The sequence below is a fragment of the Gymnoscopelus braueri genome (genome assembly GCF_963280865.1).
Source record: "Gymnoscopelus braueri genome assembly, chromosome: 21".
NCBI lineage: Eukaryota > Metazoa > Chordata > Actinopteri > Myctophiformes > Myctophidae > Gymnoscopelus > Gymnoscopelus braueri.
Window position 1 is genome coordinate 11,803,867 of NC_137623.1, and position 22,253 is coordinate 11,826,119.

Consider the following 22,253-nt stretch of genomic DNA (forward strand, 5'->3'; position numbering starts at 1 on the left):
TAAAGCATCTTTGACTACCTTGAAAAGTGCTAAAAGTTTGATGTAGGCTATTATTACTATTATTGATGAATTTAATAAACTTTATTTTTGTAGCTATTTCCATAATTGTATAGTTCCGTGCTTCACAATATTTAGTATACAGCTGTTTACCGTCAACAGCATAAAAACAGTGGTGACATCACAAAAGGGAAAAATAACAACCAGCTCTATTTGACAGTAGTTTAAATGCGCTTGTTGACACATTAACAATAAATATTTTATCACATTTGAATCCAATTCATCAACATTTTCAATTTGCACAGCTTTTCTACAGTCTCCAATATCTCTTATTGTCTTGAATAGAGCATCGCAGTTCCCGCCCACTTCCTGGTTTTTCGTGGTGCCGGAAGGAACAACTCAATGCGTTTTTCCCATTGACATTTCCAAAAATATTTGTATCTATTAATTTAAGCCTCGAATCAAGCCATCATGACATGACATGAATCATGACCATAAAACGTTTGATTCTGTGATTATTATTTTTTTGAAAACGGCAAAACAAAGGGTATTTATTAAATATAGTATATCATATAATTAAATATAAAATAAAAAAAATCACAGAAAAAAACGTTTTATGGTCATGATTCATGTCATGTCATGATGGCTTGATTCGAGGCTTAAATTAATAGATATAAATATTTTTGGAAATGTCAATGGGAAAAATGCATTGAGTTGTTCCTTCCGGCACCACGAAAAACCAGGAAGTGGGCGGGAACTGCGATGCTCTATAGTCAGGACAAGTATGAACTTTTGGTGTATACTATTATATCTTTATACTTATATATATATTTAGATTTAGTGTTTAAAAGCAGGATGTTGTGCCATCCTATTGGCTTAATCAATTAGTACTGTTTTAGAACATTTGGAACAATTGCACTGACCGTGTAATCACAACATCCCGGTTTTAAATCCCCCTCTCCTTTCTCTCTTTACTCCGCTGTCTACATAAAGCACAGAAAAACACTTAAATTCATCCTTTAAAAAAGTCTTCGGTCTTTCAGTTTAAAAGATGAAAGTGGGTGAAATAAACAGACCAGCTGTGAACGTAACCCACCTACAACACACCATGCCTTTAACGACGGTCATCCACAAGAACTATAAAGGAGATTTATTGTAACAAAAAACACAACTTGACCCCTGACCTTATTATTCCAGTTCATTTAAGCCGTCAGTCAATAAAGTCTGACTCATGCTTCGTCGGACGACAGTGTCGCTCGCCGAAAATAGCAGACCTACAAGCTCACAACGCGTCGCGAATGCAACGTGTTGTGAGCTTGTAGGTCTGCTATTTTCGACGAGTGACACAGAGCATAAATGAGACTTAAGAGGCTTTACAGTAAGGCTTTAGAAGCTCATGCCCTACGGGTGGCTTCATGACCGCGACCCCCCTGCCGCCATTTTGTGGGCCAAACGACTCCAGTGATGAGGCAGCAACACTTACCCACCAGCCCACGCTGCGTCTAACGTGTGAACTTACTAGTGGGGTGGAGTGTGTGTGTGTGCGCCAGAGAAAGATTGTGTGTGTTTGTACAAATGTCCCCACAAGTATAGTAGAAGTTGAGCAACAGCCATTATACTAATATATCTTTATGGTGTTTAATTAGTATTTAGGGTAACCAGAACGCTTGCCCCAAAACGCATTTGCCCATAATTTTTTTCATGGGCCGCCTCTTGTATTAGTTTTAGTGCGGTTAAGGTTAGAAATAAGTTTAGGCTTAGGCATAGTTTTACTGAGGTTAGGTTTAGGAATAAGGCTAGGTTTAGGCATAGTTTTACTAAGGTTACGTTTAGGAATAAGGTTAGTTTTAGGCATAGTTTTACTGAGGTTACGTTTAGGAATAAGGTTAGTTTTAGGCATAGTTTTACTGAGGTTAAGTTTAGGAATAAGGTTAGTTTTAGGCATAGTTTTACTGAGGTTACGTTTAGGAATACCTACACCCTCACAACATGTTGCAGGGTTAGGGTTCAAATGGGCAAAAGGATTTGAAAATGACATTCATTCCTAAAATGCTGAAGTCCTCGCAAGTATATGAATACAAACACGTGTGTGTCTCAAACGGTGAGCAGAGGCTCATATGGAAGCTGTCAGAAACACTCCCATTAATGACCAATAAAGATGGAGTGGGCCATGCATGACTACAGGGGCATTCCCAGCACACCTGGGTGACGGAGGGCCTTTGATGTGGCGGTGGCAGGAGGCCCAACACCGTGTCATTATTACAGCTGGAATGGGGACAGCGGGAAGACAGGCCTTCTTCTTACTCATTCATTCATTCTCTGTTTTTCTCTGTTTTCCTCTATTCTTTTTCTCCGTCATGACGAGAGCAGGGCCACGATGTGACGTTAAAGGGATAGTTCACCCAATTTTTTATTTTTTTTTCCTATCGATTAGTCACCCCATGGAGACTTGAATTCATGGATATTTTTTAGTTTTTGTCACATTCCTAAACCAATAATTTGATGACTAGCGGACCGGTAGGCAGCGGTTCCAGTAGGAGAGACAAAGGAGACTCTTTGTGTCTCCTACCGGAACCGCTGCCAGTCATCAAATTATTGGCTTAGGAATGCGATAAAAACCAAAAAAAAATCATGAATTCAAGTCTCCATGGGGTGACTAATGGATAGGAAAAGAGTCATATTGGGGTGAACTATCCCTTTAACCACTTGAACCTAGTGTACCTATTCTTGGGCAAACGTTCAAGCGAAAATAGAAGGTCTGCAAGCTCACAGATTGTAAAGATATTTTTTATGTAGAGGGTAAAAATTAGGGGGCGCAGTATAGAGCTCTGAGGGACTCCAGTCAACTATGTATGGTTTAAGTGATTAAGATCAACATGGTTATCAACGGCAGGATTCCAGCCATCGATTCCGGCTGGAATCCTGTGTTGCATGCCCCCCACCCTCAACCTCTCCCTTAAATAAAGCAACATTTTGTATCTTGATATTTATGGATATATTTGATATTAAGCAATTCACCAGTCAACCTGTTTTTCTGACATGCAACACATCTATACTAGTATATAATTACCTACAGTATTTATGGTTAATCGATTAATTCATTTATTTATACACTGTACCATGCCAGGTAGCATAGAGCATTATAGCTAATAGTAACATATTAGTAATTTATAGAACTTAGTGACATTGGGGCTGCTCCTAGATTGTTTGACAGAGAAATGGGAAACTCCCACTTAACAGCACAACAGAAAATATTGGGTGGAAACCTTGTCATTATCAAACCTTGTCATTATCGGTGAAAATGTTCAAATTTCTTTTGTAGATTGGTCATTTTCTACTTTTTCATGACACTGTCACAGGACAAAGTTTAAAATAGGGCATTCATTTATGAAAAGACATAAATAGATTAAATATATAGATACAAGGTTTCTGCCCAACAGTGACGACATAGTGTAGATGTATAATACTGTATATATATACACAGTATATATGAAAGAATTTCTCTCATATTTATGTTCCCAGAGAGGCAGACCTGTTCCTGCTGGAGTCTCGCAGGCTGTGGGCGGCTGAGGACGGCTGGCTGGAGTTTGACATCACAGCCACCAGCAACCTGTGGGTGATGAGTCCTGTCCACAACCTGGGACTGCAGATCAGTGTGGAGACCAGCAGTGGTAAGATATAAAAACCAATGGACACTACATGGTGCTCTTGTCCATCCAGTGTATTGTTTTTTATCTGGTTGGACACTTTGAACGTTCCTCCCCATCAGAACAACCTGTTGGATTTATAACGAAGTTGTGACCTCAAAGCTAGTGCAGTGCCCGTTTGGGGGCGTACTGTACTTGGCGGGCCGTTCAGAGCGCCTGTCTGTTCGGAGCAGGCCGGTTCTGGAGAACCACTCATCAGATCCACGTACTCAACACTGCACTTCCTTGGTTGTCTTCCTTGGGTATCCATTGCAGTCGATCGGATGAGCGGTTCTCGAGATCTGTAAAGAACAGACATACACATACATACATAAAGAGATTCCTGGAATTTACAGGAAATGTGATCTACATGCACTTAGAGCTTTTGTGTTGATGGATTTATCTACGATACATCAGACATACAGATACCGTTTTACTGTTTTCATTTTAATTTTTCTGTTCTTTCTTGGTTCTTTTTTCTGCTGCTGCAAATGTATGAGAAGTACCATAACCAACACATTTCATTCTTATAACTTTTAAAAGTTATCAATAACATACATCGCAGCTCAATTAATGTCAGACACTCTTTAATCCAATTTAAAATTGTTCACAGGCTGCATTTTCCCCCAACTAAATTGAATAAGATATTTCCCAACTCTTCTCCCCTGTGTGCTCTATTGAAGTGCTCTATTGAACAGGGAACTCTTTCTCACCAATTCATTACATGCCATAAATTGCTAAACTTCTGGAGTCAGCTGTTCGACTTTCTATCCAAAGCTTATAAAAGAGAATTTCGCCCTCCCCCTGACCGCTCTTTTTGGAATTGTGGAACCAGGAATGGTCCACAAAAAATATGAAAATCAGGCCATCTCACTATCTACCCTGTTAGCCAGGAAGTTAATTCTCCAGGCCTCAATATGTGGATAAAGGAGCTGGGAGGAGTGTTGCACCTGGAGAGGATAAGGTTCACCCTTTCTGATAGGGAGCCCCTATTTCAGAAGATCTGGGCACCTATTCTTGGGCTACTCGATGAGCTGAATTGAGTCAATATAATGTTGTGTTGCCCCCCGGGGTAGTACCTGTTGTATGCCTTTATATTATACTAGATTGTGATGCTGTTCGTTTTGCCCTTCGGGTGTGTGCCATCATCAGCCTCATGTTGCTTGTTTGTCGTTTTGTTTAGTTAAGTTATGTATGTTGTTGTTCTGTTATGTATGACTCTGTTTTGTTTCTTGTCCCATGTTGTTTTTGTCTTTTTAATTTCATTTATATTTTGTATTGTATTTCTTTTATCTGTGCAAATCCTGTTATTAATATCTGAAAAATACCTGTGTGAGAGGAAAAAGAACTACAATAAACAGATGTTTAAAAAAAAAAAAACTTTTAAAAGTTGTCAAAACAAAGAAACCTTGAACCTTGAATGTGTTCGTGTTCTCTGCAACAGGGCGAAGCATCAGCTCCAAGGAGGCGGGGCTAGTGGGTCGTGACGGTGCGTTGGAGAAACAGCCCTTCATGGTGGCGTTCTTCAAGGTCAGCGAGGTGCACATCCGCTCTGCGCGCTCCACGGGGGGCGGCAAGAGGCGCCAGCAGAACCGCAACCGCTCCACACAACCGCAGGAGGGATCCCGAGGGCCCGTCCCGGCAGGTGGGTCTCATCTCGCTAGGGGGGCAACGGTTAATCGAACTAATCGATTCAATCGACTATAAGAAATGATTGATAATTGTGTAAACGAATCGATTAATAATCTATCCCTATTTTGGGCATTTGTTGCACAACACAGTATAGGGCTTAAGAAGTTCATCAATTTGTTGAAATATAACTTTTTTTTTAATACATAAAAACATTTCTTGATTATTCGATTAATCGACAAAGTAATCGATATAATAATCGCTACGGAAATCATCGATAGTTGTAGCCCTACTACGTCTCACCCAGATACAGTTCATGTTCATGGTTCATGTTATGAACCCAGAGATCAGTGGATACGTTTGAAGTGTGGTTTGGGGTATCTTACTCCGAGAGGCTTGATGAATTGGACCTGACTTCGGTAGGATCTTCCTCTAATCAGCTCACATCAGATGACATTCCAGCCCATTGAATAAGGTTTAAAATATGTTTTTATTATAGATAATCTGTAATAAAGGACACCAGATCCAGACATGGGTAGATGAATAGAGTAGTAGCCATTGTTGCATCCGCACATCCCCCAAATATACTGTACATCTATCCTACAGTTAGTGCTGCGAGTATTTCCATTTCCCTTACCCAAAGGGGAGAGGGAGGGGGACTGCAGTGTAATAGACATAAAAAATGTTCCTTATGTGATGGATGTATCTGTACATCAAAGTGTCACGCCTCACATTCAGCTGACTAAACCCAACACCTGCATCCTGGGTAGGAAAACTGCTATTGAGTCTGCCTGCTATTGAGTTTTAGAGCATTAGCGTCTGATTGGGGAAGTCTGCGGCATCCCTCCAACCAAAGGACGAGAGGATGGGTGGGAGTTTAGCTTCAGTCAAAGACAGAAAGACTTGATAGTGCGAGACAGACAATTAGTGTTACAGAGAACCTTTCAGACTCGATGGAAGAAAAGTAGAATGGTAAAGAAAATGCATTCTGATTGCTATGAAGTTAAAGACGGCGAGAGGGGGTGACGGCTATGATGTCAGAGAGAGAGAGAGAGAGAGAGGGAGATGAAAAGAGGGAGAGAATCTTTCTTGACAGGTGACCTCATCTGCTGAACTCCCTCATCAACTTCTGCCTCTCACCCCTCCCTTCCTCCCACTCAGCAGCAGATGCAGTGAGCAGGTATAATCCTGATGTTATGAACAGCGTAAGCCCCTCGAAATTAAATCAAGCTCTAATCCTCCCACCTTTCACCCACTGCATAAATCTGGCTAGCGTTCGTATAGCGGGTCGAAGCTAAGCTGATGCCACTGTGATGCGTCATTGTGTAGCTAGCGGCGAGTGCACAGCTAGCGCTCTGTGAGCTTTTTTTGGCTAATACCTGATCCCTCGCTAATTTGACAGGTGAAGTCGAATGCTAACACTAAGCCATTATAACAGGATCTTGGCTGTATCGGGGGCCGGAGCCCTACACATTCAGCATATGTGCATTTCATTTCTCATATAAAGAAAGCCCTGGGTCCGTGTTGAAACTGTTGAGTTTATAGCGGAAGCTAAGTGATTTACCTCTGTCTCGTCGCTTCAGCTAGTCATTTGATCGCTCTACCATCCGTAAGCGATACAGAAGCTTTTGTCAGGGGCTGCTACTATCTTGAGTCTTTACATTTTCTTGAAAAGTCTTGTCACTGAGATGTTGTTGGCTCCGTTTTCTGTTTGCGCAGTGGTTCTCCCCAGCACAGGCTCAGCGGGTTATAATACGCTGCTGCTATCACAAGGGGTTGTAGGTTAAATTCCTGCTGTGCTTGTCCTCAGTCATTGCGTTAGATGAAAGCTTTTGGCAAACAGAGAACAAAGACTCATCATCCATTATACTGCAGGACATCCAGAGTTTACCATATGTTCACTTTTGGCTCCGGCCCTACGCTGTCAGACCTAACCGTCACCTTTGGCAGGAGGCGCCTTAAGATGTCTTAAGGCATTAAGTTAAGATGTCTTGAAGATATGATATTGATACATGAGTGATACGGGAGTGTCCTGAGGGCTCCCGAGGACTAAGCCGCATACCACAGCCTCACAACGGCAGTTTTATGTCCGGCTCAGGATCCTCGCCGCGTCATCCTTTTTTGTACATATATTTTTTAAATGCTTTTTTTTGTACATAGTGGTATTTTTTCTGTATTATCTGTATTTTCATGTTGATTTTTGAACTGTTTGGTTGCTACTATATATGTCTATGAAATTAACTCAAGGACCTCAACGGAAACAAGTCCGCAAGGACTTTTTTGGCCGGACCTTTTAGACAAAAGCATTATTAATGTAACTGTGTTGTTTTACATTCTTTTGCCTAATAAAAATTTCAATCAATCAATCAATCCTGCCCTCCTGCCCTCCACCCCATATTTCACATGGGTTAATAATGGGATTATTCTTCATATGAGGCTGTTTGAACCTGTAATAGGCTAATACGTTTTCTTCTCTTCATCAGTGAAACTATAAAATATCGCATATCATATTTATATGTTAATATAGCATTGGATAGTGTTACAATGTGTGTTATTCACACACAGAATGCGTGCTACTGCTGGCTTTTAACATTATAAATTGTTACCAAAATGTGACGATACTTGAATACAGGCCATATCGTACTTCTGTTCTGCTCTGTCCCATCCGCGTCCCGGAACGGTGAGGAAGATGAGAAAACCTTCTCCGAAAGTGAAGCTTTTGGCTTTGGCCGCTCGGAGACTCTTAACAAGGACAATCTGTTAAATATGTGTCCTGGTGGATTGGACTTTACATAACCAAAACATCAAGACCTCTCCGCCTCGCCGCTCGGGACGGCAGGGAGTGTAAATATTTAGATCCAACACAGGAAGCGGGGAGGCCCCCCCCCCAACCCGCACTCCCCTTCTCCCCCCCCCCACCTCTCTCGCGACAGCCGTGTGTCCGCGGCCAGCGGAGGCCAGCGGGCCTGCTGGGATTGGACGGGATGGGGAGGATCCGCTAGGAATTCGGTAGGGCATATGGTTCCAATACCGCATCACTCACTCCAGAGACAGGGAGGAGGACAGGAGAGATGGGGGGGGGGGAAGCATCCATCTTGTGGCGCGCTCAGAGGGAGAAACATAATGTGGACCTTGCCCCCCCCCCCCAACCTTTCTCTCTTCAGTGTGGCAGCTTTGTCTTCAAGGGGTAATTCGCTAATAATTCATCTCTATTCTATTATCCTAACAAACACCCACCTGCCCTTTAGAGGCCCTGCCGTAGCAGGCAGAAACCTGTCTCTATTCGTTTTATCGTGAACAAACCTGCACAGAAATGTATAGAATGGCTTTTTCCCCCCCTATATGAGTGTTTTGTCTCCAATTTCCAAACGATAGCTCACACTTTCCGTGTCTCATATGCTGTTTTTTTACCGGCATAACAAACTATCTAACAATATATTCCCCAAAGAAGGCTTGTCATGCCATTTTCTCAATTTCATGCTGTATTTAACACTAGATGTCTTGCAACAATGCTTACACAAAATGTAAGCATATATTTCATTTCATAAGGCATAATGCATTGTTTTGGTTTTAATATTTTGCATTGAGAAACATAAGTTTGGTTTTCCTTGAAGAATAATGCACAACCCGTCATGCTAGTTATTTTGTAGTAGATGAGTTGGTACAGCTGATACCGGTGATTTGTCCAGGCTTATAGCACGCTGGGCAGATAAGTCGCCACTTCTATTCACAAATCTGCAATGAGCGGCGAGGACGCATTGAATATCGTGTCAAGAACGGGGATTTTTCTCCCCGTTAAACGCCCTCAAAAAAGCACCATTACAGTACAAACCCAGTCACACGTCTCTGTGTAATAATGGGTGTGCCTGGTTTGTGAAAAGTGAAAAAAGGCCATACTGTACCATAGCCAAAAGAACAATATGACACCTTTAAAGGTAATTGGGGCTTTGTGGGGGCAGAGAGAGCGTGGGGGACGGGACGTAATGGGAGTCGGGCTGGGCTGTGGCTGCGGGGGATGGTAACGACCATCCGGGGGATGGAGAGTACTAGGTCCCAGAGCAGCACCAGTGGCCTGTAATTAGGTCTAGCCAGTCATTAGCCGCCTGCTAAAAGACTGACCACGCTAACAGTATCGCTTAAAGAATTATAATAACACGGCACTCGGCCAGCTGTGTTTTTTCATCTGTCTCTCCCTCTCCTCCTCCCACCTCCTCCCGCCCTGTTCTCCTCCCCACCCCCCACCGACCTCCTTTTGTTTACCGTCGGAGTAATTAGACATGGCGGAGCTCCCTCACAGGGTTTAATAACCTCTGTGATGAAAGACAGGAAGAAAGATAAACTTCAGTCGGAGGGGAGTGCTGTGTAACGAGGGAGGGGGCGAGGGCGGGGAGGCAGGGAGAGGAGAAATGGCACGGAGAACAGTGACATTGTTGCTTTTTGTGTCGTCATGTGGGGTTGGGAGACTCTTCCATCTCCTTCTTGTTGTTATTCTGGGGTATGGTGGCCAGCGTTGCCGGACTTTGCGAGAGAAATAAGCAATCAGGTCTATGAAAACAAGCCCCAAAGAAGCGACTATAGGGCAGGCCACATGAGCACTTTAACCTATGCATCTGCTATTTTCAAACAAATCTTGAAAACAAATTGAATGTTTTCCAAAACATTTTCACAACAAATACATATACATTAATTGAACCAAGCCCATATAAGCAACTATACTTTTAGAAACAAGCCCAAAATTCCACAATTACCAATAATTTACAAGCAACTTTACAGAAAAACTAGCCCAAAGTCGCTTACAATCAGCAGACATGGCAACACTGACATCCCGGTTTTCTCAGATATTGTCCCGGTTTCAAGCTGGGTGTCCCGAGTCCAGACAAATATCTCAAGAACACAAACATTTCCCGGTTCTCAGCATACTGTACCAAATTGTCCCCGGCTTTCACCACAAAGAGCTTTAAACATTGAAGTTCATCATGTTCTGTTCTGTTGTAAGGTGAAGTCACACTGCTAGGGGCTAACATAACTGTCCCCCATCCTGATGAAAACACCAGGTGAAAAAAAAGCTCAATGAAATTGTCAAAAGCTAAAATTGCAGATCTACAAGGTCACAATGCGTTGCACCGGGATGTGTTTTGAGCTTGTAGATCAGCTATTTTCACTATATTTTGAGTGATTAAGGGTCCCGGTTTGGAGTTTTGAAATGTGGTCACCCATACTCTTTCATCTTCTTGCTGGGGAGAAAGATCAGCGATCTTCTCTGGACCACAGGGGTCTGCTGCCCAAAGCGTCCTGTCACTGCCACCTCTGCAGGAGCTTGTGTAATTGCTACTGTGAAAGAGGCAATTTTTTTCACCACCCAAAATGGCTCCTGTTTTGACAAAGTTCTGGAGCAAACTGGAATTACAGTATGACCAGTGTGTGGTTCCGGAGAATGAGGCCTGCCAGGGTTAAAATGACCCCCCCCCTACACACACACACACACGCACACGCACACGCACACGCACACGCACACGCACACGCACACGCACACACACACACACATTCCTTTGTGGTACAGACTATAACTTTTAAATTGGCACCATTTTGATTGTTATATTTTCAGAATGACAAGTGATAAATGAGATTTACTGCCTCTTCCTCATGTCAGAGCTTTCTGAACAACGAGTAGTGCAGGGTTAATGTCGGCCAACTCAACTCAGGTAGGTATACAGATTTAAATAGGAGACACTGCATTGCATAGAGAATTTAACTTGAATTGGTCATAGTAAAGAGATATCAAGATATCGTTAGGTGGTTAAAATGTTATTGGAGTAACTACAATTAATTTCATATATATTGATGTCTTGAAACTTAACCACTTAATCCCTATATACTTTGTTGTATGACGAATAGCATAAATAGCAGATCTACAAGCTCAAAACACATCACATAATGACGTGTTGTGAACTTGTAGATCTGCTATTTTGGCCTTTTTTAACATGTTAAAATCTGTTGTACATTTTTGAAAGATTTTGCCTACAGATTTTGCCTACAGTGACATGTACGCAGGTTGAAAGTGGCTAACCACTTGAGTCCTAGCATCCTTATTCTCGGGGAAACGTTCACAGATAGCAATTGCGTTGAGAGGAGCCGAGATACAGAATTTTTAAGTTTTAAGTTAACAAGGAAGTGGATAGGAGTCTAGATCTTCAAAAAATCATATCTCCTTGGTCTTTGGGTCAAATTAAAAATATATATATATGCGTTATTGGCAGGCAAGTGATGGATTCTAAAGAACGCATATATGCGTTATTGGCAGGCAAAGTGTTAATGGGTTAAGTTCTGTGTCACACAGGGCGACAGAGAGACAGAGATAAGTGGTTAACCCATAGAACCCCGTTAGACGGCGTTAGCCTGTGTGAAATAGAACTACACTGTCCATATTCATTACTGTTGTCTCTGGAATGAAAATTCACTCTGTTCAAAGAAGAAAACTAAAATACAGACCTTTTTTAAAGCACCCAGAAAATGAGGGTTTTTGCTCTAAAAGGCCGCTGAGGTACAGAATAAGAGTAATTGCGAATGTCTCTGCTTTCCACCTCTTTCAAGGAAAAAAGAAGGGAAGGTATGGAGGCCTCCAGGGAGCCCGTGCTCAGCGGTAGCTGTGTGGCATTAAATTTTTACAGGCAGGAAGGGGAGATGTGGTTTATGGGCACCACAAATCTGGGCCTTTACACTCAATGAAAGCCCACAGTAAATATCAGCTTTATTCCTCTTAAAGAGGCCCGCGGACTGTAAATACTGATGGCTGTAAGGACCGAGGGCCGAAAGGTGTGAGGAAAATGAGCCGTGTGTGTGTGTGTGTGTGTGTGTGGGGGTGTGTGTGCGGGCGTGCGTGTGTGTGTGTGTGTGTGTGTGTGAGGCCTTGATGTGTTACAGAATGTGTACAGTATCTGTCTGTAATAGTGATACAAAGGGAGACAAACGTAGAGAAAGACAAAACTATAATAGATGAAGACAGACAGATGGGTTCAGCTATTTTCTCTATTCGTCATATGACAAAGTATAGGGCTTCAGTGGATAACTGAGGTTCACTTTGCTGGAAAAAATTGGCAACGTGATCCTCTGGTTTTACTAAAGAGATTTGGTAGGCAGGGGTCAGCAGCGTTTGCTAAATTTTAAAAACTTGAATCCTGGCACTGATAAAGTAGCTGCCCACCACCACGGAGTCTGGGGGTTTGAATCCACCGCGTGTTCACATCCGGCTTTGTCACGTGTCAATACAAACACAATAGGCTCTATGCACAGCAGCCATATTGGAAAGACATTGGGACTCTTCTTACTTCCTTCACAGGTGATACCAATGATATTAATGAAGGCGCTGTTCCATTCTGGTCAGGGTGCTGATATCGTGCATGTTGGCTCACTAGAAACACTCCATTTTGGTTCCCAAATGGCCCCTTATGGTGGGTGTGTAACTCTGAGAGTGTACAAATGGAACCAAATGGACCCTTATGGGTCCATTTGGTTCCTTTTGTACACTCTCAGAGTTATGGGGGTCATTGAAAATAAAAAAGCTAAGAAAATGTTACTTGAATTGTTCTGTTGTGAGGAGGACATGAAAATCTGACAATACTTCTCGGCCTGCATAAAACAATGTGTTTCACCTACAGTAAGGTTGGCTATATTTTGTCCGGGCCTGGAGGATGCACCTTTTAGGTGCAATTGCCCTTTAACCACATGAACCCACTAGCGTTCCTGTTCTGAGCATGTCATAATAGGCGTACATTCGGCAAAAATAGCAGATCTACAAGCTTACAACTCGTAGGCCCGTAATGAGCTTGTAGATCGGCTATTTCCATTCGGCCATTTGACTTACGACGAAGTATAGGGTTTAAGTGCTTATTATAGCTGCATGAAAGCAAAGCTTGTTTTTACCTGAAGCTATTTTGATGTATATCATGGACAAAGTCTGGCTGCATGTAATATTATCTGCACATGTCTCTGTGTATAAATGTACAAATCTGTCGAGCAGCATGCTGTGTATAGAGTGATCTGTGGTGGAACCTGAAGAACCCAGTCCTCTGGTCACACTAATCAGGTGTGGTCAAAACGTTTTGTCTTTTTTGGCAACGCTAGTCGAGATGCCTCCACGCTGATCCATCGTTAGTAATTTAACCCTTTAAGACCGCGGGAACGCATCTGTGTGTCATTTTCAGATTCCTTTGGGCTATTCAAAAATAGCAGATATACAAGCTCACACCGAGTATGAGCTTGTAGATCAGCTATTTTTGAAAAGTCGTGAAAGTTTGTGCAAATCTTTGAATATATATATATTTTTTAAAGGGAACATTTGTAACTCAAATCTTTGCTTCTGGGGGATTCTACAAATGTCTTCTAAATCCTAACAGTTTTTTTTGGAAAAACGTAGGTTTCTATATCAGTGGTTCTCAAACTTTTTCATGTCAAGGACCCCCAAAGTGATTTTGTATTTGGCCGCCGACCCCCATCTCAAAATATGTTGTTCCAGGGACCCCCAGGTGGAAAGATTTGAGTTAAAAATGTTCGCTTTAAAAATATAGATATATATTCAAACATGTGCAAATGGTGCCGCGCTATGAGCTTGTAGATCTGCTATTTTTGAATAGCCCAAAGAAATCAAAAAATGACACAGATTCTTTCCCGGTCTGAATGGGTTAACATTGGCTTACCAGCGTAGAAGTCTGCCTTGTGGGACAGATCCAGGCAGCCCAGCGAGGGCAGGGAGCAGCAGCAGAGCTTCAGTCATGCTTCTCCACCCAGGGATTTGGCTGGGAGCTTGCATGTCACGCACCATAAACTGGGCCTACATGTCGGAGCAGGGGGTCCGTGTTTGGGGTGAATAATATGGGTGTGTGCGGTTTTGAAGCGAGCGTGTGAGACAGTGTTTGAAAGCAGTGTGGACAGTCTGAGCTATTTACAAAAAAAACCTGTCGACACGTGTTTCTACAGCCAAGTTGACGGGAGCCTGTTAGATTAAAGAGAAAAGCTGTCTGTTTGAGGCCTTCTAGCGGTGAGGGTGCTTGAACCGTGCAAGCAGAACGATAACTCACCGTTACTGTTAGTGCAAACACCTCTTCCCAAGGACATTGTCTGTTACGTTCTGTCAGAACTTTGTCTCGATGAATAGTCAATACACAGGTTTTACAGTGCAATAAAGTTTTCTTTCAGCCCTGGAATTTTTCTCTCAACGACTTTAAACCCTTAGTTGACTGGATTCCCAAGGGCTCTATACCAGGCCCCCTCCTGTTTTTGCTCTCCACATTATTTCTACTGTTGAGCTATTAAGGGACAGCTTTTTGTAACAGAGGTTCATTTGCATTTTGACATACCTCAAGTTTACCTCATAATGTCAACTTGTAGTGGTCCTACCAAACCACAGGATGGTATAGGACCATTCTTGTCTCAATAGAAGAGCAGGGAGACCACTCTTCAATACAGATTGGACAAACTTTTATGCATTTTGGATAGCAATATAGTAAACATCGCAGAATGTGCCGCAGGCTGCAATATTATACTTTTTAGCTTGTTAAATCTTAAAGTGATGCTTATTCCACGTTTGCACATTTCCTGTCCTAAGTCTGTGTGACCAACAATACAAACCAATGTGTTTGTATTGTTGAAGACTTTGACAGGCGTTCTGCATTTCATTCTATCTATAGAGAGAAACAGGCCAGGGCACATGACCCTGCATACATGTATATGAATCATATATTATACACACAAAACATGCATGCTTGCATGCAGACAGACAGACAGACAGACAGACAGACATTCAAATTAACTAAATGATGCATGATCGCATGCAGGCATAGAGACACTCATACAAAATACACAGCCCCAAGGACAACACATACACACACTGCATATCTCCAGATCAGCAGACAGACAGTTAACTGCCTCTCATATTGGACAGGAAGGAACAGAGAACTGGGGAAACACCTGATGGTATCCGGCGGTTACGGATGACCCTTTGACAGCCCCCGACACGACCAGTCACACCTTTCACTTCCTGTCTCTCCCTCCAATCAGATGGCTACATTTATTAGTGTGGTTGCCCCGAGGGGCAACACAGTATTGTACTATAGTACTTTATCACAGGGCAACCCCAAAACTTTGGCACGCTACACCTTCCACACACACAAGTCATATGTCGAATCGACCGGCTTCATCGGGAATCGTGTGCTTGCATTTCGCTAAGTGATATGTTGTACAATTAGATTTATATGAATGTTTTAGTGAATAAGAATTTCCCATTGACATGAATGGGAATAGGGGACAGCTTCCATTCAAGTATTTAGTATTTTTCTCTCTCTCTCGGAAACCACAATGGCTACAATTGCAACACTTGGAAGAGAGGTTCACAGTCCAGTGGCCTACGCAGGAAAAAATAAAGACACCAGTCGGCCTCATGGTGGTACTATAACAACCGACTTTACATTTCGGCCTATAACTCTTGAACCGTAGCAACCATATAGGCCACGGCCATTTGCGTGTGACTAGATTTTCCACCACGTGATACTGAAGGCATGCCTCAAGTCACACATCTGCGTCAGGCGCGTTGTAGCCAACGCATGCCAAGACGCCAGACGTGTCGGTTTTCTGGTGTGTAGTTCTTTGAATTACGTTAGAGTGGTTGGCCCACTGAAAGAAAACTACAAGGGAAATGCCTGCCAAGTGGGGTCAACCATGGCGCTTCTTTCCTATTGGTCGATGCCTAGTCAAACTTCACCAATGTTGAAATCCAAGCTTCAAATTGGTCAGCTCGCGGCAGCGGGAAGCTCCACCCCTTTAATCCCATAGATACACTGTAGATAGATAGATAGAAGGGCACATAGACTGTGCCCATGGCTTCCTGCCAGTACCTCACTGGATAGTCTGTCAAACCCATCATCACAGTGTCCCCGCTCTGGTTTGGGCTGGACACCTGTGTGTCATGTCACTCCCCCTCCCTCCCCCTCCCTCCCCTCTGTTTCCTTTCTATTAACACATTAACTGCCAAGACCGTAGTCCTACGGGCCGTTAAATCCAACTGTTAAGCGCCGAGACCGTAGCCCTACGGGCTGCGGTCTTTTCGCGCATGCGCGGTCCGGGTGCACTTTCGGAATTTTTTTGATCCACTTCCGTTTCCGGTTTGATGACAGGAAATAGAATTATTTGGGATCCGGTTTTCACGATCACGCCCGCCCTCGTTCTACAGACGAAACTGAAACTCAATTCTCTTCCTGTAGTTTTTTCTCCTCGCATTTCACTGTTTAACGTAATCCGCTCTAACTCAAACATGGATGCCCCGTTTGACACGTGGTTTTCACTGGGAGATACAGGGAGATCGCGCGGATGTAAACAGACTGTGTAGCGCTCAATCTTAAGGATTTTAACAAGATCTATGGCGACATGAAAAAAACAAAAAAACAACAAAAACACCTTGGCACTGGTGAGTACATTATGAGATTAGCCCTTGGCAGTGGATGTGTTAAAAAAGAAAAACTGAAAAGAAAAAAAAATGTTAGTGAAAGAATAAGCAACGTGTGTGTGTGTGTGTGTGTGTGTGTGTGTGTGTGTGTGTGTGTGTGTGTGTGTGTGTGTGTGTGTGTGTGTGTGTGTGTGTGTGTGTGACTCAGGCTGCAGACGGGTATTTGTCACTCACAACCACCACCCAGATTCTACGGCTCACCTCACTAACAGCTGCATTATTTCGTCAGCTGGACACACACACACACACACACACACACACACACACACACACACACACACACACACACACACACACACACACACACACACAGGTCTGTACAATGCTATCAAGCCCCAGTACCACACACAATCACACATATGCACGCATGCACGCACGCACGCATAAACAAACACACACACACACACACACACACACACACACACACACACACACACACACACACACACACACACACACACACACACACACACACACACACACACACACACATGCACACATCCAGTACACACACACACACACACACACACACACACACACACACACACACACACACACACACACACACACACACACACACACACACACAGAGACACAGACACAGACACACAGACACACAGACACACACACACACACACAGTGAGTGGTTTTGAAAATGACCAGCTATTTATTTGTACGCCAGCCAATCCACAGAGGCCCTCGTTAACAGTAGAGTCGTAATATGAATTCATCCGCGCTAATTGCATTATGAGGTCATCATCACGTTGAATTACATTTTTCATAGCATTGCCCAGGCCCATGAGCGTCAGCTACAATGAATGACAACAATTGGCTTACACAGCATGTAAAACTCCTGAGCGTTAATGTAACTCTTAGGCTAAGTTCACACTGACACCCCAAATCAGATTTTTGGCCTATCCAGTTTGGTGTCAGATTGGGTTTCTCAAGTCTGAACAGCAAAAAAAACACATGGAAACTGATTTTTGCAGATTTTTGACATTATACAACTTCCCCCTCTCATCTTAATCCTTGCAGCAGGACATGGGGGTACCGTATGGGCACATTTTGGAACGGCGTGGCGTTTAAAAGCTACGGCAGGCCAAAGCAAAGTGCTCGCTGGAGAGACACATCATTCATTAACACATTCCATGCCAGAGTTTAATCTCATAATGTACTCACCAGTGCCAGCGTTTTATTGTTGTTTTTTTGTTTTTTTCATGTCGCCACAGCCCTCGCTAAATAAGTTAAAAGTGCGCGTTCATTTGGTTCTAAACACACAGCGGATCTGTGAGAAACGGCCAGCGAAAACAGTTTCCAAATGCGAGCCGCCATCTTGAAGATACAGCCGATCAACGTTAAACAGTGATCAGCGAGGAGAAAAACAACAACCGAGAAAATCGAGTTTTAAACAGGATCCCAGACAGGAAGCGGATACGATCGAAAAAACCGGAACCCGAATAATTCCGTTTCCGACCGGAAAACGGAAACGGAAATGGATCAAAAAAATTCGGAAAGTGCACCTGGGGCAATTTCAATGGGAATCGGCGGTTCGCGTAGATCTACGCGACTGGCACGCTGCGGCTTTAAATAGGTTCGCGTAGATCTACGCGACTGGCATGCAATGTGTTAAGCTCAGTGAGACATTTTCACAGCTCCTGACATTTTGACCCCCGGGCATGTCATCTTCATGGGTGTGATTACAGCGCTGCACAAGCCGTGGTCATTTAGCTCGGAAAGTAAAACGACTCACTCTAGCTGGCATAATTCTGTTCTCTCTTTCTCTGTGTTGGGATTTGGAAGAAAAGAGTGAAGACAACAGCATCAACAAGGAGGGAGAGAGAGAAAGAAAGAGAGAGAGAGAGGGAGAGAGAGAGAGCACATACTTGAAACGTCATTGGAAAGACCTCGTCACCCTCTTGACTTCAACATGGTCAACCCGTGCCAGGAATGACCTCCTTGGACTCAGAGAACCAAACGGAACCCCTCCTCTACCTGGGACAGCGAGTCTCTGGCTGCCCCGCCGCCGCTGGGCGGCTACGGAATGGAACCCAGATAATTAAGAAGGAGCTCCAGGGCAGGACGACGAAGGGGGGGAACCGTGAAGACGGCTGTCACTGTGTCACCACTTGTGCTCGAGCCAAACTTTTGCGAGCGCTGATGAATTCAATTAGGCATGCGCTCAGAAAAACGCTCAGAGTGCAAGAGGCACGTACGGCGCGGTACAATGAGCGCATGGTCGTTTAAGGCCCTCGCTTTAAGGTCTACGCCCTTATACGGGTCTCCACCCAGTCTGATGCATGAGGCATGTTGTGTTATTGTCCCAGTCGTGGATTTCAGAATGTCTTATTGTCTTTATCCTCCTGTAACAATGGTTTTCAAAGTGGGGGCCACTAGGGGGGGCAATTGGAAAAGAGAGGAAGATGACCCAAAGAATTAAATAAGCTACAGAAATGTGCTCCTCGGAGCACAGGCCTCCGCTAGGCCAGGGGCCTGTTCCTCAAAAGGTGAATTAACAAAGCCTGGCCTTAAGCCAAATCAAGGCTTGACAAAGTCGGGTCCGAAAAGCCTCGTTTGTTCCGTTCCTCAGACGCCAAGCCAGGCTGAAAAGGAGCAACTTTGTCGAGCTAGACCTTGTCAAGCCAGGCTGTGTCCAGCCAGGATAATGAAGCCAGGCTGAATGGGCGGCGATTCGCCGACGACGTATTTCTATAAAAGACCATGAACTCGAGCGCAGATTCCTTGAACTTGACCAATCATGGCAGCGGGGAACAAAACTCGCGCAGCGTTTTTCTCTGTGGCGAACAGCAGCAGCTCATGCAAGCATATGAGGAAGTGAAACATGTTATCAACAGAAAAGGAAACACGGCTGTTATTAATAAATCCAGGGAGAAAGCGTGGCAAAGTATTGCAAGACACACAGAGTGTGTGTGTGTGTGTGTGTGTGTGTGTGTGTGTGTGTGTGTGTGTGTGTGTGCGAGCGCGCGCGCGCGCGCGCGCGCGCGTGTGTGTCGGTGTGTGTGTGTGTGTGTGTGTGTGTTTGCGACGGACGGGCAACAGGACGGACGGGACGGGACGGGACGGGACGGGACGGGACGGGACGGGACGGGACGGGACGGGACGGGACGGGACGGGACGGGACGGGACGGGGGGACGGCGGTGTACTGCGACGGGGTCCGCAACGGGACGCACGGGGGGGGGGAGGGGTTGACCGACGGGATGAGCGGGGGACGGGACGAGACACGCAATAACCCCACATTTGCAAGACCACTTTAGTAGAGGTTTGGGTTGTGTAGTTACCTTGCCATCATGATGTAACTCCAAAGGTGGACAAGAAATAAAAAACAAAACAATTTCTCCATTGACTAGAAATTGATAATTTAAAATATGCTCCTTATTGACTTACACAGAGGCTCCTTTAAACCCGTAACTAATAATTTATATATATATTTAAATATATATATATATTATATTATATATTTATATATATGTATATATATATATATATATATATATATATATATATATATATATATATATATGTGTGTGTGTATATGTATGTGTTAGACATTTTTTATAATATTTTTAAAAAATGGTAATATATTATCAAACATCTAACAACAATATGAACTATAGTGTTAACAGAGTGACAATGACATATCACATGAGTCATTGTGAAACAATTATGATTCATGGTCACACACTATTTCAGTAATATAATTACATTGATTATATCTTATTGTATTGATTTCATTTTATTTGAATGCAGGGTCATTAAAATGAGTCCATATACAAACACATGTTTTGAATTAACTGTGGAAAAACTTGAAGAACAAGGCACTGGCTTAAGTAAGCTTGGCTGTTAGCCTGCTCCTGACCAGGCTAACTTCACAGCTAAATTGCCATGGTAACTAAGCTAGGCTTGCTTCAATTCTCTTTTGAGGAATCGGATGAGGCTAAACTTAGCCAGGGTGAACTGGCTAAACTAATCTTCAAGATAATTCACCTTTTGAGGAACCGAGTCAGCTCTAATCCTGGCTAAATTAAGCCAGGATAGGTGGTAAAGCCAGGCTTTAGCTCTAATTCACCTTTTGAGGAACAGGCCCCAGGTAGTTTATTGTGGGCCAGCAAAGTTGAAAAAAAACAACAACATAGTGGAAACCTTGTCAGGTGGAAATGGGCGTGGCTTATTTGGGAAGTTTTGTAATAATCCAAGGAATACAATGGAAAACTAGAAAAAGTGCTCCTCGGAGCACAAGTCTCCGCCAGGTCAGGTAGGTTATTATGGCGCTATAATTGGCCAATGTGAAAAGGGTCCCATTTCTTCTTAGGCCTAGCACAGCAATCGGACACTGCATTCATGATTTGAGGCATTTTGTTAGAAAAATCTGGTTTGCTAAATTAGACCTGCTGGTGGCGCTATAACGGGCCAATGTGAAAAGGGGGGCATTTCTTCCTCGGCCTAGTGGGAATATGCGTGCAAAATTTCAAAATTGTTCCTTTTTTTGGACAGAATCTGAAGGAGTAACAAATGCTTTACAAAAGTCAGCCTCCTGGTGGCGCTCTAACAGGCATATGTGAAAAATGCAGGGCAAAGGTTTTTCCTTGGCCTCTAGGGAGTGTGCCTGCAAAGTTTCACGCAGATTGGTGCAGTTATAGGTAAAAATGTGAATCGGCCTGTTATAGCGCCACCATGAGGCTGATTTGAAAGTTTTCAAGTGGCATTTCTTCATGGGCCAAGTGGGAATCTACGTGGAAGATTTAACGGAAATTACATGCTGCGTTCATGATTTGAGGCATTTTGTTCAAAAGGAACCAATCCTGCAAACTTTGGAAGACAATCTTAACCAATCAGGATGGAATATAGTCAATCGGACAGATCCGTGTTGATCACATGACTATAGAGATACTGTGTACCGATTTGCTTGTTGTTTGGACAGAATCTGTAGGAGTAATATCGAAAAATGTGTTTTGCAAAAGTCGGCCTCACGCTATGACAGGCTGATCTGAAAAATGTGGGACAGAGGTTCTGCTGTGGCATCCAGGGAGTGCAGTTTCACAGCGGCCGGGCCAACGGTGGCGGAGATTAGCTGGTCGCAGACAGAAGGACGGACGGACACACGGACGGACGGATGGACGGACAGGGGGCAAAACATACTCTCTCGCCATGCCTTTCGGCCTGGCGGAGACAATAATTAAAATTAAAGAACAACAGTGGTGTAAAGTAACTAGCTGGCTGGCTGGAATGACCAGCAAAGCCAAGCTGGGAAGCTGGGCTTTGCTGGTCAGTCCAAAAGAACACTTTAAAGCGCTAGAAGACTACATCTATACATTAAACATGTGATGGTGTCGTGGACTAATGCTCAAACTCTCAGCACTGGGTTTCCATGTTCAAGTCCCAGACCTACTGTAGTTGAATGTGAAATTATAAATTTCAAAATTACTGTGTA

The 22,253-nt window shown here is 43.5% G+C and overlaps 1 protein-coding gene across 1 annotated transcript in view; it reads left to right on the top strand.

Moving 5' to 3' along the window:
• Positions 1-22,253, top strand: part of bmp6 (bone morphogenetic protein 6) — a 77,783-nt gene that overhangs the window by 45,920 nt on the left and 9,610 nt on the right. Inside the window, exons 3-4 of the mRNA XM_080417197.1 lie at positions 3,520-3,668; positions 5,128-5,328. Of these exons, the coding sequence (XP_080273323.1) occupies positions 3,520-3,668; positions 5,128-5,328 (350 nt within the window). The remainder of the gene's footprint in view (positions 1-3,519; positions 3,669-5,127; positions 5,329-22,253) is intronic.